Source organism: Megalops cyprinoides, chromosome 3 (assembly GCF_013368585.1).
Source record: "Megalops cyprinoides isolate fMegCyp1 chromosome 3, fMegCyp1.pri, whole genome shotgun sequence".
NCBI lineage: Eukaryota > Metazoa > Chordata > Actinopteri > Elopiformes > Megalopidae > Megalops > Megalops cyprinoides.
Genome location: NC_050585.1, coordinates 46,861,088 through 46,885,148, shown reverse-complemented (window position 1 = coordinate 46,885,148; position 24,061 = coordinate 46,861,088). Strand labels below are relative to the sequence as shown.

The window sequence follows — 24,061 nt, the reverse complement described above, 5'->3', positions numbered from 1 at the left end:
AGACAACAGAAAATAAGAATTCACAGTCTTGTAGCTCTGTCTCGCTCTCTCGTGGTGATGGGTAGGTCGTGTAAGACAGAATAAAGGGCTGGCCTTCCCCTCTCAGAACAGGGTGGGGAAAGGGCTCGGAAGAGGAATTTGAGTTTAACTGACTTTAAATAGCACTATTCCTTCAGCATCCAGTCACACACAGACACACACACACACACACACACACACACACAAATTTCTGAACAAAAGAACAATCAGAGGGCATCAAACCATTGAGTAAACAATCACAAGACAGCTGAAGATACACCTCCATCCCTGCTACCTCCCCTACCCCGCCCCTTCGGACAAACAATGACAGAAACCAACCACAATGACACCCCCCCCCCCCCTCGGCTCCACTTCCCCGTCAGGTGACCTGAACGTGTCGTTTGGGAGTGTCTGGCATGTTTATTCCGGGGGGGGGGGGGGGGGGGTTGGGGGGCAGAGGAATACCCTTCTCTCTTCCATTTAGTCTCTCTCACACTCAGGATCCACAGGGCACCCGGTGAACCGCAGGTCTACGCGTGTTTGACTTCCCCAGTCCCAGACACCCATCCGAGTCCTACACACTGAACGGGGCCGGGGGGGGGGGGGGGGGGGGGGGGGGGGGGGCCAGGGGCCAGGGGCCAGGGGCCTTGGGGGGGTCGGCAGGATGTCACAGCGGCGAGAGGGAAGCAGTGGGGGGGGGGGGGGGCTGTGAGCGTGGGAGACTGCTGCAGGCGTTTACTGACCGGAATCTCCACCTCCTCTCTGTTCCTCCCCTTGCAGGATGAGTTTTCTAATCGGTGGGGTGGAGGGGGTGGTGATGAGGGCAGAGTGGAGCTGTGTGGAAGCGGGGGTCACAGTTCAAAGTCCCTCCCGTTTTTTTTTTCCTTTCTGTTGAGGGAGGGCGTGGTTCGGGGGGTCGGGAGGCGTGGATGGGGGGTGGGCGATGTTGGTTGGTTGGCTGGCTGGGGGCGGGGCCGGGTGGTGGTTGGTTGGTTGGTTGGGGGGGGGGGGGGCCGGATTCACATCATGACGTGGCGTCTCCGGTGCAGAGCCAGGTGGTCGGAGCGGGAGAAGCTTCGGTCGCAGTCGATGCAGCGGAAGGGCTTGATGCCCGTGTGCTTGCGGAAGTGTCGCGTCAGCTCGTCCGAGCGGGCGAACCTCCAGGTGCAGCCCTCCCACGTGCAGTGGTACGGCTTCTCTCCTGCAACGCAAAGAGGCGGGGGACTACATAAACAGCCTGCCCCTCACAGGAACCCCAGCCTGCACACCTCAGCTGCACCATGGTGCTCGACTGACCCGTTCAGCTATCACTCTTTACATTATTACACTCTTGGCATTTTTATTGGCAATCCCCACTCCCTGACACCTGCTACGTCTAGTATTTGATGTTTATTTTATGTGTAGTATTGTGATGTATTGTGAGTCTGTGTTCTAGGGACTGTTGTATCATAGTGTACCTGGCTTGTGTCAGATTGCACAAGTTAACTTGTGGTAGGGCTTGGATAGTGTTATGATCACACTCACTGGTCTGGGAGTGTTATTGGCCTGGTCTGACACTGTTGCTTGTTTAAACTGAATGGATACACTCATGTTCTATTATGATGGAAGTTGCTCTGGATATAACAGCGTCTGCTAAATGCATGTAATGTAATGTGGTAGACACTCCTATCCAGAGCGACTTACATCACTTGCAGTTTATTACAATGTTATCCATTTATACAGCTGGATATTTACTGAGGGAAATGTGGGTTAAGTACTTTGCCCAAGGGTATAACAGCAGCGCCCTGGCAGGGAATCGAACCCGCAGCCTTTCGGTTGCGAGTCCTGACTCGTTAAGGAGCAGGCCGCTGTCACTCTGTGTTTTGCAGTGTGAACGCTGATCTGGGATCAGGGGAAAGGACGGTGTGCATACCTGTGTGTATCCGGCGGTGCGCCTTCAGGTGGGAGCTCTTGGTGTAGACTTTATTACAGCCGTCGTAGTCACACATATGGACACGCCTCCTCTTCATGTCTGGCGAATCAGGATCGGCCTGCATGTCTAGATCCACTCCAGAGCTACAGGAGAGAGAATCTCATTATTAGTGCAACTACAACTATCACAGCTACTTCACTGCTTTTCAGGCCCCAGAAGCTTCTCAAAGTAGGAAATCGGTCCAGTAAAACCGTAAAATGGCCGATCTGAAGGAACCAGACACACCCTAGGCTGATTCTTATAATACTCATTAAAAAAATTGGGTGGTACATCTAATGACATGCTTTCCTTGGCTTACATCACTAAGAGCACCATGAGTCATAGGACTCTACTAAACAGGTGGCTTTATAAACAGCATAATTTACATACCCCAGCAACAAAGCTCAATAAATTTATCACTAGTAATATGGCTTAGTAACATACCTTAGTAACACACCTAAGTGACACAGCCCAGCAACACGACCCAATATGTACTTCAAACCAGCCATGTTCCTGGAGTCTCTTATTCCTGAGGATTTTTCCATTTCTAAATAATCAATTACCGAGAGCCCTGAACACACAGCCATGTGCACTTATTGATCCTAACAAGTGATCCAAGTCAGGAGTAAAGGGACCTGAGGAAGGATGGGTCTAAAGCTGCTACTGCATCAGAGGAACCAAGCAGTCTTCTGGGTCACATTTACAGTGAGAGAGCATTCTACTCCCTGCGAATATTTATTACACCAACATCCACAGATCTTAACATCTATGCCACTTATCAGTTATTTTCGATACTTAATCCGTATGGATTTTAACCACAAGTTCGCACGAACTGCTTAACATTTACAACGGAGGTGACTTTCATATATACTGTGCAATGCTCTTTTTAAGTGGCGTCTTACAGTTAAATATATTGGCCCTGGTTGTCATGCTAGTGAATGGTCACCAGAGGGGGCTAGTGCGCAAGTGTGTGCCTGAATTCCACACAGCTGGGCAGCTTCCAGTCCAATGCTGATCTCTTACCCTGCTCCCTTTCTCTCTCCCCCTCCTCCTCCTCCCCCCTCTCTCACTGCCCCCTCTTGTTTTCTCTCCCTCTCCCCTCCTTTCCTTCCTCCCTCCCTCCCTTCCTCTCCCTCTCAGCCTCCTCTCTCCAACTCTCTCTGCCAGCTTGCCAATTAGTTCACTGCCTTCCCTTCTCTCCCGGCACACTGTACCAGCAAGAGAGTTTTACTCCTCCATCCTGTCCTCCCTCTCTCTCTCTCTTTCTCTTCCTCGTTCTCTCCCTCCCTCTCCCACTCTCTTTCTCCTCAGACAGTTTAAAGGGAGGTGTCGCAGCAGACTGCATTACGTAACCTTGTTTACACCCAGTTCTGACACAACCCTGCCCAGCAACACGCACACACCCACACACAAACACAAACACACACGCACGCATGCAGACACACAGGCACACACAGGCACACACACACACACACACACACACACGTGCGCACGCACACACACAGTCCACCCAGTTAAACAGGGAGGGTTACCCCTGCAGTGTGTATGTAGATGAAGATTATGTAAGAGTCCAGGGCCAGTAACGCTGTGGAGATGTGCTCTCCTGCTCACCCGGGATCCAGTCCCTGTGTGCTGAAGGAGGCCGAGCCGGTCTCTGTCCCACTCTCCGCGTCACTGTCGCTCTGGAACTCTACCGGGGACGCCGACCCGGGCTTGATGCGTACTGGGGGGGTGAAGGAAAGAGAGGGCAAAACTTAAGTTGTGTGGGGTTTTGTTTAGGTTTGTATTATTACATTACATTACATTAAATTACATGAATTTAGCAGACGCTGTTTTCCAGAGCACACTTGCCTCACAATAGAACATAAGTGTATCCATTCGATTTAAACGAGCAACAGTGTCAGATCAGGCTAACGACACTCCCAGACCAGTGAGTGTGAGTGTAACACTGTTGAAGCCCTACCACAAGTTAACCAGTGCACTCTTACAAAAGCTACAGTTACATATAGTGCTGCTTAAAAACAAATGTCCAAGCCCATCTGAGCTCTGTGTGCCCCTCCTAAGAAGGTGCAGCCGGACACAGTTTGTAAGTCGTCTCTTGCAGACTCCCCTTAAACAGCAGCAGGAAGCAAAGCGAGAGTGACCTGGCTGTTGAAAAACCCCTGCTGAGTTTATCTGCCCCGAGGACAGGCAGGGAGAGGCTGTACACGCCATTGTTCACGGTGCCCCCCCCCCATTCAAAGTCTAAATGACCCATCTCCTGTGTATCGGTTCTTAATGTCTCTCCTCATACGGTTCAGTGTGAAACGTTGGCTTTGAAAACCTTAAGGGCCCCCAGCAGCCCATTCAATGCCATGCTCAGATTAAGATGATAAAAAGGGGGCATCTGGGCTAAAAGGCCAGGCCGGTCAGAAAGCCATCCATCCCCCATCACATGGTCTAGAGCTGGACTGTGGCTCCATGCGCCCTGGTCATGTGATCCTGTCCTGATCCACGTGGGGTAAGACTGAGTGTAGCATAGCAGTAAGGATCAGGGCTTGTAACCAAGAGGTTGCTGGTTTGATTCCTCGCTGGGGCACTGCCGCTGTACCCTTGCGCAAGGTACTTAACCCAGAATAGCCTCAGTAAATATCCTGCTGAATAAATGGATAGCATGTAAAAACTGTAACCTGTGTCAGTCACTCTGGATAAGAGGGTCTGCTAAATGCCAGTAATGTAATAGTGTGTCAGAAACAAGGCTCAAGCCAGGGTTCCTCTGAGGAGAGGGGAACCACGAAACAGGGAAAGGACCAGCAGAGAGCTCACAGCAGGGTCCAAGTCACAAACAGAAGGACAGGCTTATGCCTTCCAAAGGACCTCTCTGTCCTGGACTGTAAAATGCACACTACTGTTCTTTCAAGAGAACTCCCTTCTTCTCAGGATTCCAAATTCCACAGTGATTCATACTCAAATTTTGTTATAATTCAGATCCAGGAAACAGGTGATGCCCCTGAGCTTCATGTAAAGAAAGGGTGCCTTTAATTAAAGTATTTTCTTTAAAGCAGGGAGTGTAAGAGAAGGGCGTGTCAAAACTGCATCAGGTGTGTCTTTTCATGCACTCTCACAATTGAGCAACGTCTTTTAGGTGTGTCCAGGTCAAGAGCAGCACAGCTCTGAGGACCTAGTTCAACCTCCGTTTCAATGGAAACACCTCTGCAGCCTATGCGCGCTATTTATACGAGCTGTCTGTTAGCGCTCGCACTTAAGGAAGTGTGACGCATGAAAAATTCAGAAAGCCAGATTAGCTCCCATAAATCACCATCGGGCAGGCGATAACATGCTTGACCGTCCCGTATATAAATCAGCGGCAGGCCCTGCCAGTGACAGGCCGGCCGCGCGCGAACACCTCGGTGCGGACAGCGCTGCGTGCATTTAGCGTCACGGACGCACACGTGTGAGCGCACTGTCGCGCTCTCATCCCAGACTGTGGAGGGGGGAGAGAGTGAGAGACAGAGCGCTAGAGCTAAAAAGTGGGACATCCCCAGCAGTGTGGTGTAGTGGTAAGGAGGCAGGGCTTGTAACCGAAAGGATGCCGATTCGATTCCCCGCTGGTGCACTGCTGCTGTGCCCTTGGGCAAGGTACCTAACCCACAACTGCCTCAATAAATATCCAGCTGTATAAATGGATAAAATTGTAACCTATGTAAGTTGCTCTGGATAAGAATATCTGCTAAATGACAGTAATGGGTGGCGGTGTAGCATAGTGGAGGAGCAGGACTCGTAACCGAATGGATGCCGGTTTGATTCCCCGCCGGGGCACTCTTGTTGTACCCTTGGGCAAGGTACTTAAGCTACAATTGCCTCAGTAAATATCCAACTGTACAAATGGATAACATTGTAAAAAACTTGATGTAAGTTGCTCTGGGTAAGAGCGTCTGCTAAATGACAATGATGTAATGTAATGTAGTGATCCGGGGAGGGGGGGTGATCCCGTCCTCACCTGACCCCTCCGAGCGGCCGTCGCTCCCGATGAGTGGGACGGTGATGGCGGCGGTGGCCATGCCGTCAGTGGGCACGGCGGTGTAGACGACGGGCAGCGACTGCACCACCACTGGGATGGTCTGCAGCTGGCCCATCTTGCTGGGCATGTTGACGGACGGGATGGTGTGGATGACATGCAGGATCTGCTGGCCGCCCACTCCCTGCGTGGAGGCCAGGATGGAGCCCGGCGACAGCACCGCCGGGATGGGCGTGGTCGACACGCCGGGCGCCTGCGGGTTGGCCGCCGGGCTGGACGCCACCGTGGCGACGGGGAGGGAGGGGCGGGGCTTGTTGAGGGAAAGGTCCACCGGCTCCGTCTGGTCGGCGGAGAGGCCGTCGGGAGCCTCCTGTTTGGCGGTGCAGAGGGGCGGGGGCGACGCCCCCTTCGACTTCAGCTCTGTGGGCTGGGAGGGGTCCTCGCTGGCCTCCGGCTTCTGCAGATAGCGAGGGAGAGAGGGCAGAGAGGAAGGGGAAATGCAGGAAGGGCAGGAGGAGAGACGGAGACAGAGAGAAGGGGAGAAGTTGAGAAAGAACAGGAGGCAGTGGAAGGGAGAGAGATACAGACAGAAGGAGGGGACAGAGATGGAGACAGAAAGAAAGGGATGGAGAGACAGGGAGAAACAGAAAGGAAGGAAGGAGATGGAGAGAGAAAGAGATGGAGACAGGAGGAAAAGTGACAGAGAGACAGAGAAAGACAAAGGAAGTGGATGGAGAGAGAGACAGAAAAGAAGGAAAGGGATGGAGAGAAAAAGAGACGGAGACAGGAGGAAAAGCGATAGAGAGACAGAATTGAAGGAAAGGGAAGGAGAGACAGAGAGACAGGGAGAGAGACACAGAAGATGGTCAGCACAGGATCACTGCACACAGAGAGAGAGCGCGACACACAGGCCCCCTGCCCCACCGCGAGGCTCTCTCACTCAGCTGCTCTCCAGCTTCACACACCGGGGGAACAATGGCAGGCTTGATGGGGCCCTCGGAGCTGGAGAGCACCAGGCCGGGCCTTGGCAGGGCTCCAGGTGAACTCTGCCTGGCTCGCGGAGAGCGGAACTGAGACTGCCAGCCACACAGTGCGGGCCCCCGGAGTAGGAGCCAGCCTGCCGGGGCCCCGCACACGCCGGGAGAGGGAGAGGAGGAGAGGACAGGGAGGAGGAAATAAGGAGCGGGGAGGAGAGGGGGGGGGGGGGGATGGAGGGAGGACGTGCAAGTGTGAGAAACTGGATGTGTGTGCATGTGCGCGTGTGCAAAAGTCTGCATGTGCGTGCATGCAAAAGTGTCTGTGTCTGTGTGTTTGTGTGTGTGTGTGTGTGTGTGTGTGTGTGTGTGGATCATTATGGTGGTAGGCCCCAGAGTAAAAGCCTAACAAAAATTCCTTCTCCCTGATGGCACAGACAGATCAGATGGGAACCAGCTCCCATAAAAAGGCAGGAATAAAGTTCCGGAGACAACAGAGCAGCACCTATCTCTGGCAGGGGGTTGGGGGGGGGGGCACTATATACGAATAACGCAGCGGATCCCGAATTAAACCGCTGCTGAGGACAAAGGCAGCGGGAAGACAGTGGAGGAGATGGAGGGAAGAGATAAGGAGATTTGGAGAAAAAAGAGAGCTGGAAATAGAGGGGGGGGCGGGGGTGGGGGGTGTGGAGGGGGACAGAGAAAGGCGAGTGGGTGGGAAAGGCCTCCGGTTGCCATGGAAACTAGGAGGTATCAGCTGACTCATTTCTCCCTCTCCCTCCTTTCCCGCCCACCCGCTCCATCTCTCTCTCTCTCTCTCTCTCTTTCTCTTTCTCTTTCTCTCTCTCTTTCTCTCTCTCTCTCTCGCTCTCTTTCTCGCTCTCTTTCTCCCTCTCTTTCTCTCTCTCTTTCTCTCTCTCTTTCTCCCTCTCTTTCTCCCTCTCTTTCTCCCTCTCCGTATCCCCACCTTTCCCTGACCGCACAGCCCGGCTCCGCCCCTCCTCGCCTGTCCTGTGTCCCTTCTTTTCTTTTGGGGAGGGGGGGGGGGTAGAAGGGGCGCAGAGAGGACCCGACAGGGCCAGGATGGTCGCACGCAGCCCCCTTCCATGCTTGCTCTAGCCACGCTTCAGGGTGAGGGGCTTGAGAAAACCAGATGGCGGTGGGCAGTCACAAATTACACCAATCACTGCCTGCCAGGTAATTCCTCTAACCAATCAGTCCAGCTGCAACCAGTGCTGGGGGCTGGGTTTCACTGGTGTATAAGTAGTTAGCTGCGTACACTAAACTACATTGATATTGCACCAATAACAGACAACACATCCCCATCAGCATTCTGAATGACACTGATCCTTATAGCATTTATAATGATCAACATTATAACATGGCTGTTGTGGGTACAACCTATCGGTCACTCTAACAGAAATGGAGAGAGCTGGATGGAAATGTATTCAGTATCGAAATTTTAGTGGATCAGTGGACCTCTGAAACCAGGACTGGGGCCACACAACTGCCATTGGATCTTACAGATGATGGCAGCATTTTACATGAGTTAGTCAACGGGAATCACCTGACTTTGTCACACTCCAGCATGTCTCTCACTCTCTCTTCCCACTTCTCTCTCTGTCTCTCTCTGTCAAACTGCTTTCTCACTGTCAACAGCACCGTCAAAGTCTTAGTCTGAAATTAGCAAGACCTTTTCTGTCTGGCCCCTGTGCTTTAACACTGAGTTTATGCGGTCTGAGTCCATTAACAGCGGAAAGGTTATTGTTACGTTGTTGTTACATTGCTATAGTTACTCCAATACCTCTCTTGTCAATCTTTACGTATATTATCCATTTAGATGGCCTAAAATGTAAAGAAAAGATGTGTCTTGTGATCACAGCTCAGAGGTCAAAGTTCATCACTTATGATGCAGTCAGCTAAACAAAACACTGTAACTGACTTGCGAAAGAACTCACATATCTAGCTTTTGTTTCAAAATAGCAAACCATAGCTTCCTATATTAAGTTGTTTTACATTATTCATTGCATAAAATGGTCTGATACAGAACAGATATCTACCTAGACAGTTGTGATTTTACAGATAACTTCTCACAACAGACTTAATGCAGTTAGCTAATTACTGATATTGTGTTTGAACAGTTACATAGCAAGCTGATTAATTTTTTTTCTAATGCAAGGTTGGTTTTCTTGTCCTCAAATAAAAACCATTGCTAAATGCAATAGAAGTTGAAGAACTTGCTATGTGAAGCTAACTTGACGTTAGCAAACGTGTGATCTCGCAGGCCTTAGCACAACACACAAACCAACACTTCCGAGGCCAGGCTAGCTGCCTGAGGTGCTTTGGAAGAATGCTGAGTCAACACGGCCGCACACCCACGATAGAATGCTAACGCTTTCGCTTTCAAACGGGGGAGCCGCACCAGATCGGGGGAACCCGGCTCTGGGTGTAAGGAGCCCGTCTGTCTCCTTCCCCTAGCCTCTGTCTCTCACCCCCACACCCCCACCCCCACCCCCCAGCCCCGCCGTCGCCGCGTCACCCTGGCCAGCGCTGATACTGTCGCGTCTCTGTGCCACGGGAGCAGCCAGTCTTGTCTCGTACCCAAGACGGGGTGTGAAAGGCACAGATATGGATGATAAAATAAAGGAGGAGAAAAGAAAAACAACAGCTGTGAGTGATATTAGTGCGGCAGACGAGGGGGAGGGAGGTGGGGGGGTGGGGTGGTAGGCGGAGCCCTGCCCAACACAGATGGGCGTGTGAGGCTGACTGCTCCACAGCTAACTGCCCTCCTGAACCAAGTGAACCTGCTCGGCCACTTCTACTGTTAGGAAGAAAATCAGAGAAAAGAAAGAAAACGAATGTCTGTACGTATATCTTTAAAAAAGCATGTAGACACACTTTGTGTGTGTGTGTATACATAGCCTATACATACACACATACATAATTATTATTTATTATCCAGTGATATGTGTGCTATTAATGCTTCTGCTTACTGCTTGCACTGGGCAGGACAGTGAAGGTACATTCAGAGCCTAAGGCTGACGTTACAGCATGCAGCAACACAAGCACAGAAAAGCATCTAGCGCGCTAATTCTGCACAAAGACAAAGAAATGCTGATTGATTTAGCCCACAACTTCTGGCCAAGAGTGATGTAATATGACATTCCCTATCAAACAAGGCAGCAGAGAGGGAAACAGATAAAAAGTCCGAGGAGCCCGTCGTTCGGCCATGACTGCCCCCCTGTCTGAGCGGAGGGGCCACAGTCCAAAAGTGCGTACTGTATGTGTGTGTGTGTGTGTGTTTAACGGAATAAAGGGAGGACGGAGGGGGTGTGGAGCTCATCTTTGTGCATGAACGCTTCTGTTAGCTGGAGGACAAGTCCGTGTCTGTGTGCATACATGCGTGTCGTATGCACGCACGCATGCGCGCTCTGGGAGTGCGTCCATGCATGCGCGGGTGCGCGTGTCGTGTGTGTGTTTGTGAGCGTGAGCGCGAGTGCGAGTGCGTGTGCGTGTGAGTGAGTGCACACGTGTGTGTGTGTGTGAGAGACACAGAGAAAGAAAGAGAGAGAGAGGCCTCACAGGTACACAGTCTCGCTGTGTTCCTACGACTCGGCGAATGTGTTGCGAGGGGGTGGGGGTGTGTTGTGAGGCAGTGGGAGGGTGGGGGATGGAGGGAGGGGTACTGGGAGGCTACATCACAGTCTTTCCAACTCCCGCCAGAGCCCCGTTGCCATGGCTACGGCAGAACGGAAGCCTCCCTCGATATATTCTATTAGGGCCTGGACGAGACTTGGAAAGAGAGACGGAGAAGGAGAGGGTGGGAGAGGCGCAGGAGCTCAGCCAACGCTCTGGAGAGGGGATGTCGGCCTTGGGGAAGAAACGGGGCTTCATAGCAAGGGCTTCAAGGCACTGGGATCCAGTAGATTCCCATGTAAAAGGTACGCAGTAACTGTGGTACTCAGGAGCTGCCCCACACCACCTCGTCTGTGAGCTCCAGCCTCTATCCCCCTCTCCCTCTCTCTCTACCCCTCTCCCTCTCCCCCTCTTCCTCTGTCACTCAGTCTCTCACCCAGCCCACACAAAGCTCTGACCATCAGATCACTTCCCCTGGGTTTAACATCTCCAGGGCTTACCTTTGGCCAGGAAGAGCCACGCTCACATGTTCTGAGCTGCTCCTATGGGACTGACCTCTTCCTCTATTGCAACACAACTACCCCCCCCCTACTCCCCACTCCCCACTTCCCCTACCCCACCCCCCTTGCTCCCCCGCCCCCCAGCCCCCCACATGCTCACCGTGCAGTCGACCTCTTCGGGCTCCGGTTTGATGTGGGCCGAAGGCATCTCTCCCTTTGACTCAGAGCTGGAGGCACTGGGCTTCTTAAGACTCGATTCGCACTGGGGGAGAACAAACAATTTGGCGTGAGTGACAATGAGAAGAGGCAACAAGAACCAAAAAAAAAAAAAAAACAGGTAAGACAGAGAGATGGAAGGAGGAAGACAGAGGAAAAAGAGGAATAAACTGTGGAAGACAGAGGGAGAGAAGGAGGAGAGAAAACGGGGACACTGGCCGGCAGTCAGGGAAGAGAGGAAGGAGGGAGGTAAGAGAGAAGAACAGGTAAAGTTAATAGGGAGAAACCGACATTAAAAAGGTTACCTTTTCTTATGGGCTCAAGAAAAAAATAATAAAAACCTGAGGAGGATTTTAGATGAAAAAAATAAACTACCTAAAATGACGAGACAATAAAGGGAGCTTAAACCTAGAGAGTGTGACTCAGGGAAGGGAGTGAGAGAAAGAGAGAGAAGGAGAGAAGGGAGGGTGGAATGCTAAGCAATACAGTATCCCCTCCCGTTCTATAGCAACTGGCCACACCCTGTTCTTTAACACTGACAGAGTGGAGCTGAGCCGTCCCCAGCACAAGAAGAGCAATGTGGAAACATTTAGGCGGGGGGGGAGGACATGTGACCCAACTGCAGCGGATTCCACACTGAGGTGTGGCCCTCGCCAATCAGCCTGGGTGTGGCTCCTCTTTCACCCCCCCTCCCTCCCTGGCCCCCCTCCCTTTCTGGAAAAAAAAAAAACCCTGCCTCACCACAGCCCCCTCCCAGCGCCATTGTAAAGAGAGACAGACTACACACAACACAGAGACCCCACTATGAACACAAACAAAGGTACTATTCAGCACACCACAACACTGGTAATGGACATAACCCGCTGCAGAACGCCATAGACATAAAACAAAAACACAAAACTCAAGCCAGTTAAAACGCTGCTGAGTTTTTTTATTATTGCTTCGCACACAGCTTGGAGCGTTAAAAAAAAAATCTCCTTGCCCCTGTCGGCCGGAGCGGCCCTCCTTCAGGCTCTTGAGTGCAGAGCATGTAGAGGAACGCCTTCTGCACTGCTGGGCTGGGCCGGACTGGCAGTCGGAGAGGACGGGGGGGGGGGCATTTTGGGAGAGGGTGTGTGCGAACGCTCCACGGCCTCCCCTGGGACCTCATACTGTGGGGAGTTCCAGGAATAAACGAGGGTGGGGTGGGTGTGACCCAGACCCCCCAACCCCCCTCCAACCACCCTCCCCGCAGGAAGTTGGGGAGGGGGGGAGGTGCGCCTTGCTGGATGAGGGGGTCTGCAGAAGAAGGGAGGTGTGGGAGGGATTAGGAGAGAGAGCACAGAGCTCTTCCCCAAACCCCCCACCCCCCCCCCCCCCCCCCAGCCACAATCTGGGTCACAGCTCTCGGCTCTCACAGCCCCGCATTCACTCTCTCCTCGGCCCTGAGACCGTGCAAGCGGAGAGGTGAAACCCGCACCCTCCCGCTTCCCTTCAGCGGTGACCCGCGTCCGGGACAGCCAGAGAGAGACCCGGGACCCCTCTTCATCCTGCCCCAGGAACAGGGGCTTCACTTCCTGTCCCTGTAGGAAACTAAGTGCTCTCTTCCTGTCCTGAGAAATCACACCCTGCCCAGGAAGTTCTGGACTGCGTGCCATCTTCTGTATCTGGTGAGACAGCCCTCTACAGTAATGAATTGCTGTCGATCGAACTTTCAAGCAAAAATTGCCTCAGCGTCCACTTCATTGTTTTTTTTTTTTTCTCGAGCGGTCATACTTTGCATGCTAACGGCCATGACCGCCGTATTTACCCAGTGAGTCTAAACCACACAGCGGCAGCTGCTGCCACCGCATCTGCACACAGTCCTGCACTGCTGAGGAAAACAGGGCACCACACACTGAGGGAGTAAATAACCTACAACGTCCCAAATCTGGCCTTCCCCTCCGTCTTCCGTTCTGACACAAACCGGTCAGAGGCCGGCCACCTGACCTTTGCCATTTGTCCCCCCCCCCCCCGACCCCTCGGGAGGTCCCCCCCCCCCGACCCCTCGGGAGGCCCCCCCCCCCCCCCCCACCGCATGGTTAACGGCTCCTCCGCTTCACCGCTTGCGGTCCGCGCGCTAACGTGCTCCCCGCCGGAACGAGCCACGCCACTCCGCTCCTCGGCCTCAATCAACAGCAAGGACCTCTTTCTGCCGCTCCGCCCTCCACTCGGGCCAAGCACTCCATGAGACAGGGGGAACCGCCGCGAGTTTCAGCGAAGAGGAAGACCCCTTCCAGTCCGGTTTCGTTTGCTGTTAACCCGCTAACGATAACGTAGCTTCCCTGCGTCTGTGTTTGCTCTGGCCGCCTCGGAGGTACGCGCTTCCGGTGTGTGCGCACTACACAAAGGCCCCGTTGGGCCAGAGGTCCCACACCAGTTACAAGCGCAGTTTTACTTCTTTAATGCGGCTTACTTCCTACAGTGGGTCGGCTCTGAGGTTTCTGCTGACTGGGGCGAACGCTCCTCTTCCACTTCCTCTGCCAGGTCTCTCAGAGCTTTTTAGACCAGCAGTCACTACGAAGGGAAATTTCACAGGTCGCGACCGCGGGGCTCCTATTTTGGTTAGGGAGGAAGTGCTGTTACTTTCAGGGTGATCCTTTTTTTTTTACCAAACACGGTTATTTCCTAGCACAATGCCTCCACAAAAACAAAAAAACCACGCTGACCTCGTGGTCATCGCAGTTGACTTCACAAGGTGCGTTCACGTAGCGAAACCCGTTACTAGTCTTCAGATTCTGAGGATCACAGATGGGGATTTTTTATTTCATAATTCATGACAGCAGACATAACTACCATTCAAATCCAACACAATCGGTATTATCCGTGGCACAGTTCCTTGACGCTCCTGTGTTTACCTGTAGAAGGTCGCTGTGAGGACTGAAACACACTGCCCCCCAGGCCAGGGGCTTTTTACTGATTGTTCCGTTGTGTTTTCATTTACATAAATGCTTTATTTTCTTTCAGCGTAATTAAATGCGTCTGTCAATGTATTGAGAAGCACTGCACCAGTGAAAGGAAATAAAGGATTACTTCTCTCCTATTGAAACTACAGTTCCCTCATACGTCAGAGCCAGAGAGCTGCTGCTACTGGCTGGAGTAGAAAGGGGGGGGGGGGGGGGGGGGGGGGGGTGGTAGCTCAGGACACAGAGCCAAGCATTCAAATGGTAAAGCACCTTTTCAGGCAAAGTACCTTTCTCCCTCTTCCACTGCAACTGGCCACGCATTTCACATTCCCAGAATTCAAAGTCTGCAGGGTGAACGCTTCAGCGCTCTAATTCTAGGTGCACGTGTGAACACACCCATGGACACCTCTGCAATTTAACCGCAATGCAATTTAAAGCAGCCCGGCTGGCTGGCTGGCTGGCTGACTGAGGCGGGCCGAGCCCCGGTCGTTTTGGCCCGCGAGACCCGTGATCTCCTCCCTCGTGCCAGACAATGCAACAGGGGGATGTTTTCACCGTCGTCCACGTATGCGGGGGCCGCAATAAATCCAAACAGAAAGCAAAAGTCTCGACTGAGACAGGAGGCGGCTTTGAAGGCGGAGCCTTGGGGCCCGGTTCCCGGGGTGATGTTGCGCAATCGCGTAACCCGAGATCGGAGGCTGTGTCCCGCGCGCTCCCTGGGCCTCGCGTGGAGAACGGAGGGGGGGGGGGGGGTCAGACGCCAGCAGGACTGGGTCGGGCAGCACGGGACCGCGGGACAGGTCCCCAGAGCAAGGGGACCAGATTGCTCTCCCCGCTGCACCCCCTCCAACCCTCCCCCACCCCCACCGAGTACACAAGTCAAACCTTTGCCCAAATTCCACAGAGCGGCCTAGCCCAGCCCCCCCCCCCCAGCCCCTCCCCTCTCTCAGCAGGGGGGGTGGGGTGGGGGGGGTGGGGTGGGGTGTGTTTAGCCAGTTGTGGCCTCTCTTATGCTCTGAGCCTGCATACAGTGAGGTGTACATGCGTTAACACACATACCACCACCACAAGTGAACACAGCCAACACCCCTCACCAGACACATGTCCATATGGGCCTGCAGTCTGCGCAAACCCTGACTACGCCCTCAGTGTGTTGACAATCTACAGACAGCATTCACAACACAGCCACCTCCTCCATGGTTGTTTGAGTTAGAGGTGTGGAGGAGACCCCCGAAACACTCATGTGAAGGCGTCAAACCCTTCACCACTTAAATAAGTTTACGCAGTACTTGCCAAACTCACAAGCACCGCTGTACAGCTCAGAATTCGAAACGGGAACGTTTGTGCACATACCGAATAAAGACGACTACAGACGCAATGAGTAATCTGTTGGTGCTTCAGACTATTACTATATACGACTCTGTAGGCTGGATGCAACTTCAGAGAAGTCGTGATAGCATCATTTACCAGCGCTTATCTCCCTCTCATTTTAAATAGTAACCGAGTGCATATAGAATACAGCATGCAAATCACAACTTCAGAGCTGTCAGCTAGCCCCAGCCAAGCAGGCCTGAATGGAGGAACCTACGTGTGAACAGAAAATTACTTACAAATCGTGAGGAGTAAGCAGAGGCACAGCAGGGTATAATAAGCGCTTGCTGTGTACCTTACAGGGCCCGAAGCAGCCGCTGCTGTCATTTCCACAGGGGTGGGGGATTACTGTGGGAGATGGCACGGAGAGTGCACACGTGTGTGTGTGTGTGTGTGTGTGTGTGTGTGTGTGTGTGTGTGTGTGCGCTGTTTCAATATGTCAGGCCTCTGTAATATTAATGCTGACTCTCCTTGGTGCGTGCTGCCTTGCCCTGGGGCACATCTTGTTCTGTGTACCAGCCAGAGCTGTCGCTGCGTCTCTGTGTGGCCGATTCGGGCGGCCTGGGCCGGAGAGAGACGGGGCGAGAGAGAGAGGGGGAGAGAGAGAGGGGGACAGAGAGAGAGAGAGAGAGAGAGAGAGAGAGAGAGAGAGAGAGAGAGAGAGAGAGAGAGAGAGAGAGAGAGAGCCACTGCGTCACCGCGAGCTCCGTGTGTCACTAACCCCTCTGCCGCACCCCCACCCAGCCCTACACAGCTGTGACCTTACATGTGTATCCTCCCCTGGCCCGCCCTCTCCCTCTCCCTCCCTCCCTCCCTCCCTCTCTGCCTCTCTCTCTCTCCCAGTCCACTCTATCTTAAAGACACAGGGCCTCACGCTCAGCCCCCCTGCTCCCTGGGCAGCCTCCCTCTGTCGCCCTGGGGCCCCCGTCTGTGTTCTCTCCCCCCCCCTCCCTCTCTCTTCCTCTCTCTCTCTCTCTCTCTCTCTCTCTCTCTCTCTCTCTCTCTCTCTCTCTCTCTCTCTCTCTCTCTCTCCTCCTGGGCCTCTCGGCGCTCCCGCGATGGGCCTCCCGCCCTCCTGGCCACACCAGGTGTGCTGCGAGAGCCGCATATACACGCACTCCGCTGGGGACACCGGCAGAACCGCCTCACCGCTGCGTGAGGTCAGAGAGTGGCCTCCACTCGTGAGGGGCTGGACCTGAACCGGCGGGGGCTTACGAAACACACCGGTCATCTCCCTCCCCCTCCCCGCCTTCTGTCCCACGCATGTGTGTGTGCGTCAGAGGGGCAGAGCAACAGGAAGAGAGAAAGAGAGAACAACAGAGAGAGATGAGGACAGAGAGAGTGAGAGAGAGCGAGAGAGAGAGAGATGATGAAAGAGAGACAGGGACAGAGCGAGAGAGAGACAGGGACAGGAACAGAGAGCCACAGAGAGAGAGGAAGACAGAGACAGGGAGACAGAGATGTGGACAGAGAGACACAAACAGAGTGACAGGCAGAGAGAGAGATAAAGATTAGGAGAGAGAGGAAGAGCAACAGACAGACAGGAAAAGAGAGAGAGAGAGAGAGAGAGAGACAGGTAAGAGAGATGGGGACAGAGAGAGGCAGAGCTAGAAAGAGACAGGAAGAGAGAGAGAGAGAGAGAGACAGACAGACAGGTAAGACAGATGGGGACAAAGAGAGACAGAGCTACAGAGAGAGGAAGACAGACAGTGAGACAAATAGAGAGATGTGAGAGGAGGACACACAGGAAGATGGTGAGAACAAAAGTAAAACAGAGATAGAGTCACGTCACTAAAATCATGAGATAAAAACCCCTTAACATACACACACTCAGATTCTCACAGTGCTTAAGATACATGACACATGGCAAGCACACACAGACACACACACATGCATACACACACACACAGATTCTCATAACACTTAAGATACATGACACATGGCAAGCACACACAGACACACACACACATGCATACACACACACACAGATTCTCATAACACTTAAGATACATGACACATGGCATGCACACACACACACACACACGCAGGGAAACGCCTGGGAGTGTCTCCCAAAACGCCCAGCACAGTCACCACAGTGGGAGAGGCCGCTGCCTTATCTCACCACACCCTACTGACGCAGGTCGTGCTGCCACTTCCCACAAGCCCTCTGCACTCTGCGGCCTCTGACGCACTCCCTGCACACACACACACAGGCCCAACAAGAGAACAGGCCAAATTCTAAGCTGCAGACAGGGCCAACTGGAGTGTAGGCCCAATCCTGAAACACACCCAGGCCCACTCATAGCACTCTCGAGAAGCCTGCAGACAAAGTAATGCAGGACAGTGCTACACATGGCACACGCTGTCAACAGAGTGTGGCAACATTCAGCCCCTTTCAGCATCGGAAGAGTCGACTCTTGGTGCTTGGTGGTGAGGCCACAGTAGCTGTGCATGTCTTAGCTAGCGTTCTCGCTCTCTCTCTCTCTCAGCACTGAGCACTGGTACTTCACATGTGGGTGACTGACAGTGTTCACTCAAGGAAGGAAGAGGTTTTTTTTTTTTCTCTTTCACAAGACAGGAGGCTCATGTATGCAGCTGAAAAAAAAACTGATGCTGTGATGATATTTACGGAAGGGTAGTTTGAGAGGCACAGGGCACACTGTAGGCACCCTTTAAAACACACAGAAGGATGTTTTTTTTTTTTCCCCTAATAAAACCAATTCCTGTGTTCCTCTATGTTACTGCACACATTAAAAGCGACCGGCGACAGTCACATTCAAATTCACACAGAAAGTTGGGGACACACAAGCTCCTCTGTGCTACGGAGAAGGTTCACCCCTCAAACGCACACAGAGCGGCCGACGGCTTGCAGCTCCGCACGTCAATACCCACGCACACACACACACATCCAGACACACCCTCCCCGCCCCTACACCGCCCCGCCCCCCTCCTCTCCCTTTCACTGCAGCCAGCTTGGCAGAACTGCAGGGGTTGCTATGGGGACGAGATTCTTTCCCTGGTTAATGATTGTGCCGCGATGGTAGGGGGTCATTCTGTCACATCAGCTCTAATCTGTGGAGACATGGACAATATCCCTACTTTTCCCCCCACACCCCGACCTCTCCCTCGCCCCCTCCAGGAGCTCTTGGCCCCATAACCCCCCCTCCCCACCCCTCCATGCCCTCCCACCCCTCCCCAAAAAAAAACACTTCCTGCACTCCCAAAGCTAAACCACACAGCCATCCCCCACTCCCTCATAGTTCCCAGCTCCACACCCCTCCAGCTCTGACCACCACTCCCTGCTTCCTGTCTCCAGCTCTCCTTCCCCTAGACACACACACACACACACTCCCCAGCTGCGTGCCCAAGAATCCTCGGCCGTCAGCCCCCACAAAGTAAACGTCGCTCGATCATATCTGTTTTGTGGCTTTTTTTTTCCCCTTTTCTTGTCTGCCCCTCTCCTGGAAGGCTAACTCAGAGAGCGAGAAAGAAGACAGCCCCAAAAACTGGCGTGGTTCTCGGCCTCTCAGTGCGGGACACGTCAGAGCGTCGCACATGACATTACGACGCAGATCTGCCCGTTGTTTTTAACTCATCGGCAGACTTTTTGCGCTTTCTTTAGCCGTTTCAGTTAAAGGACTAGCGTAAATGGTGCCCCGTGTTATCAGCTGCTCTGGTGATTTGCAAAGAACAAAGGTCTTCCAGGGGGGAGCTGACCCAGGGACGGATCGTTCAGGCTTTAATGGTGCTTTCAGCCTGGATTCCCTTCTCTGGTACGGCGGCCTAGGCTGACAAATCGGCGCAGTCCGTATAAAGTCTGACAGTGATAGAATGCAGGTACAGGCTGTGCGGTGTGTGACACAGATTCATTCATTCTTGTTCAATCGCCACACAGTCACCGGCCCTCCCTGCGACCTCAGTGTTTCTGGGCACGGGCATCAGCCATTCTCATCACCTCCTGCTCCTTCATCTCCCCAAACTGCTGAAAGTCAACCCCCCGTTCTCCTTTGCTCGCCATCTCTCACACGCTCCCTTGACCAGTTTCAAACCATTTTTCCTTCATTTGAGACTGCTCTCCCTCCCCGTACCCAAGAGGGCAAACAAACCTACCCCTCCCTGCTTACAGAGACAGACCCGCAGAGCTCTGTGCATCTAACTCAACAGGGTGGGAGCGCTTCCCACCCAGTGTCGGATTACAGGAGTCAGCTAAGCCTGGACTGTGGACAACCTCGGAACGAGCGCTCCAAGGGTTCGTCCCTCTCCACAGCGCCGCTGGCTTCGAGTACTCCAGGTAGCTCGATTTAAACTGCCGGCCACTTTCCAGCACGAACCGAGACGGCCTATGTGAAATCAACCGACGCAACAGAGTCAGCACCAGGCCGACCTGCGCCGGCAAAAAGGAAACCAAAAGACTGACAGCCCCAGAGCTCCGAGAGGATGCAGGAGGTGGATCTTCCCTGTGAGCCCGAAACTTTGCCGCTACCTCTTACCCCCCGACGATCAAGCTGATACTCAAGTCTCTTACATGGCATCTCTTTGCTTATCTTTCACATCATTTTTTTTCTCTCCTGGCCATATAGAAGAACCACAAACTGAAAGCATGCCAGAAACTCGGTGATAGTTTAATACCCTACAGGCTTGAGAGACTCCTGAGTGACAGCCAGTATATATATAATTATTTTTAAACTAGAGCTTTCAAGTACTCTGATGTGATGTCTGTGCAGCTATACAAGGGAGATAAAGCACCGTCTACAGCTACAATACAGATCTGCTCCAGAATGGCACTGTAAACTCACTGATGTCATTGTTATGAATCTATGCACAATGATTGGCTGGGAGTGCATGTTCCTGCTCCACACAAGTGCAGCTGATGATCAAACATTTCTGCAAATTATTCCAGTGTAGAATCATTATGCATTCCAGCCAAAACCTCTGAATTACATGTTAAGCTGCAGCCATGACATGAACGACTTACAGGCCTACTTTTCAGTTTTGTTAGGCTGTACAGTTATGTGTTACTGAGCAAACAAAAAAGGTACTTCATTCAAAGTGCAGAAGTAACCATGGGGAGGTAAAGCTGAAGCGTTCAGATATATTAGAATGGGTGCTGCAATGCGTGTGATACCAGTCGATCTACAGGTCTCAGGTCATGTTGAGACAAAATAAGTCCCAGCCCTTTCCTCCTCCTCCATTATTGGCATCAGCAGACTATTCATAAAGAAGCCAGGCTCACAGCTTCACCCCCTCTCAAACACAACTGAAAAACTTCTCCAGACACCACAGGGTGTTACCAGCCAGACTGCACTTCCGCCTGAGCAACCAGCTTGACTACACGTCCCCGCGAGTTCCTCAAGCAAAAACTTCACACGCCATAACGAGTCACCAGCCAGCCTGCAAGTCCCCATTAGTTGCTTAACCACACTGGCAAAGACGTGCCTACAACTTACTTAGGCAACCAGGTGGTTAACTGCACGTCTTAAAGGAACAGCACAGAGACGGGACAGCGCGTTGCAGGGCGATGCCCGCGCTCTAGCCCCCACCCTCCCCGGCCTCATCCCGCCACTTGCAGGAATCGTCCTGGTGAGGCCGCACACCCGCCCGGCCCAACAGCCCTCTGGCTCTCTGCTGCTGCAGTCTCTGTCCCACCAGACTAACTTCATTTTTAACTGGAACCCTGATCCTAAAAATATCTCTCCACTGCTGGACCAGGGCTGGCCTCACTCTCACAACTAAAAACAGACGCCACCACCCCCCCCCCACCCCCCACCCCACACACCCACCCATCCACCCAAGCCCGGTTTAGAGCAACAAGAGAACACCTCTGCACCCACACAGAGAGCAACACCTCCTGAAGGTTTGGACTCGTGGACAAGAGACAGTGTTTAACCAGGCTTCGGCAAAGTTTGTCCACAGTTGTTAATAATTGCTCCGATGTCTGGCACGCCCTGCGCCCTGCATAGCCTGTCCTCCAATGAGAGGCCGCCGCTGCGCTCACCTCAACGCCTCTGCCAATATCAGGGCTTGCTCAAGCTGCAGCATTCAGGAATGCTTCTGGGCTTGCTTGTAGATTACACAGCAAGAGCTAATCCCTACCATCGTGGTGTGGGGAAAAAATTGTGCCATTGGCTGAACTGTGGATCTCTGTCATGCATTTTATATTAACCAATAATAACTAATAAAGGTGTATATGATAATTATCTGGCTTATATAATGCACAGCCATTCTAAAACTTTGCTGCTTGTTTTCGTCTTACCAATTTGATATGTTGTTATGTCTGTGGTCTCACTTTTTAACACCTGAAATCAGATCAACAATCAGGGGGTGTTGGCAAAGTAATGGCAATTGAGTATTTACGCTCGATCTCCCATTGCGTGGCGTGAATGAAACTCAAAGTGCGAGACCACATGAATGCAGGGTCAAAGGCAAACGATGCCATGTTCCTACAGTCTGGCTCCAGGCGGTACACCTGGCTCGTTCCCAGTGCTTTCTGCGAGCGCTACTGTCGCTTTAAGAAACTAAGATGGTGTCTTGCTAGCTGCAGTGGCTGTGTTTCCTTCCTGTCTCGTTTTACCCGCACTTTAAACCTGTACTCGATCCACAGAGAAAGGGGATGAACGCGAGAGAGACGTCAAGAGAGGATCCCCGGTCGTACTCGGTACCAAACTCGACTGCCGATCTCTTTTTGTCCACCTGGGAGTAATCCGAAGGACCAGCGCTGTATTTTTGGGAAGAGAAATAAAATACAGCTGCCTTCTGTACATACTCGCAGCTCACCGAACTAGCTAGCCAGCTAGCAAATGTGTATTACAGTATCCTGTGACTGTGCGAGTCACCTAAGCTAGCAAGCTAACTCAGTAGCTAGGCTAACTAGCTGCCTACCTTCCTCGGTTGCAGTCATAGTCCAGTCGCACATAATTGGGCACATGTTGAGTTGACAATGCGAAGTCGTGCTTTAACGTCAGCAAAGGACCACAGAACAACAGATCGTACAATAAAATGATCAAAACGGACTTACTTTCTTGTTACGAGTCTCCGTGTGCATCTCGGTAGCTAAGCGGGTGCAGTGGTGAAGGGGTGGAGTGGAGGGGGGTCGAACGGGCGGGGTATAATAGAATAATAGTAATCTTGCTGGCAGTTTTCCACCTTTCAAATTAATTTTGGGAAAAGCAGCGGTCGCTTCCTCGGATCGTCTTCTAGATCATAGCTTCGGCGTCGAAAATCCTTTCTTCCCCAGTGTCGCTCTCAGTGTGTTGTTGCCGTGTTCAGGGTTGGGCTCGTTCGCTCTGTCTCTCCTCCGCCTCTCCCTGCTTCTGACCCCACCCTGCGTCCCCACCCCTCAACTGTGTCAATCAGCGGCAATGCAGCCAGCCGCAGAACAGCTCGAACCAGCGGCAGCAGCGCCCCATGGTTTCCAAATTTGCCCTCCGCATTCACATATTTGCACACATCTTTTTTAAAAAAACACGGAGAACACACCCTGTCACCCCACCTCAAAACGAGATGTTCTATGGAATTACTGCATGCTCACTTGCTTTTTAACGACTTTTACTGCTGTTACTTAGCCTCTTTGCGTTCTCCACAATATACTTTCTACTTTACACATTTCTTGCGGATTGTTATCCACTACTCTTACGTTTGTCGTTTTTCCTGTGTTTTTCTACAGCTGGAAAAAGTGTGAGCCCAGGGACTCAAAAATGCATAACAATGGTACAAGCCATCAGCCAGCGATCCGTAATTAGCAGTGCTGTAAATAGTTATTCACTGTGGTCGGGAAAGTCCATTTTTCATGTTTTTTTCATTAGTTTCACTTAGGACACCACCGTCGACTCAGCGCCGCCGTTATGTGAACATTCAAGTCAAAAGAACATTTCTGCTGCGTGAAGCTGTTGCCTGCGTGCAGTGAAATGTAGGCGACTGCTACACTGGACCGAAGTTTCTAAGAAGCTGTGCCTGCGCGAACTCTCCTATGATTTATATTATCTCGAACATGGGAGGGGCAACTTGGACATGCATTCAGAAAATAATCTCTGGCTCTGCATCAAAGGCCACGTTGTGGGGCATTCCTCGGCCCAGACCAGGATAGCAATATTAGATAACCTCTCAAGACAGGTTGGCAGAAAAGCTTTTACTTTTCTGCAGTTCCTTCTTGTTGCAGCACTGTCCAGTTAAAACTCAGATGTTGCACACTCTTTGTCATAGTCTGTAGATGTGTGTAATATACTTACCATTGCCTGTGGTCAAAGGCCACAGCACTCATTGTGGCTGTCAAATGCATTTTTACTCATAACAGTAACTTTCACAGCATGTATTACACATTTTGTTTTTTCATCAGGTTTGGACTGTTCTTGTGGACAAACTGCTGGTCATGGCCATCTGTGCCTGGCCACACCCATCCAAGCCATACTACAGAATCACAAAAAAACAACGTTTGGATCACTTTCCACAGCATTGCTTGATGGGGTCAAATTTGGTAC

General features: G+C 52.3%; 1 protein-coding gene across 2 annotated transcripts; it reads right to left on the bottom strand.

The window, feature by feature from the left end:
* Positions 1–997: 997 nt before the first annotated feature.
* klf8 (Kruppel-like factor 8) lies at positions 998–23,068 on the bottom strand. Of its 2 annotated transcripts, none has more exons than XM_036524548.1 (6): positions 22,603–23,068; positions 11,237–11,338; positions 5,949–6,423; positions 3,581–3,692; positions 1,931–2,073; positions 998–1,219 (listed from the first exon to the last, which is right to left on the bottom strand). In XM_036524548.1, the coding sequence occupies exons 1-6, from the start codon at positions 22,627–22,629 to the stop codon at positions 1,038–1,040; spliced, it is 1,041 nt and encodes a 346-aa protein (XP_036380441.1). In that variant the 5' UTR covers positions 22,630–23,068; the 3' UTR covers positions 998–1,037. The 2 variants fall into 2 exon arrangements, with proteins under 2 accessions (XP_036380441.1, XP_036380442.1); XM_036524549.1 differs by lacking the exon at positions 22,603–23,068 and adding an exon at positions 11,598–11,634.
* Positions 23,069–24,061: the final 993 nt, after the last annotated feature.

Coding starts and splice junctions, on each gene's coding strand:
- klf8 (XM_036524548.1), bottom strand. CDS start 22,629: ATGCACACGGAGACTCGTAACAAGAAA. Junction 3,693..5,948: donor CGGCCGCTCGGAGGGGTCAG/GTGAGGACGGGA, acceptor TCACCCCCCCAG/TACGCATCAAGCCCGGGTCG. Junction 1,220..1,930: donor GCACCGCCGGATACACACAG/GTATGCACACCG, acceptor TTTGCGTTGCAG/GAGAGAAGCCGTACCACTGC.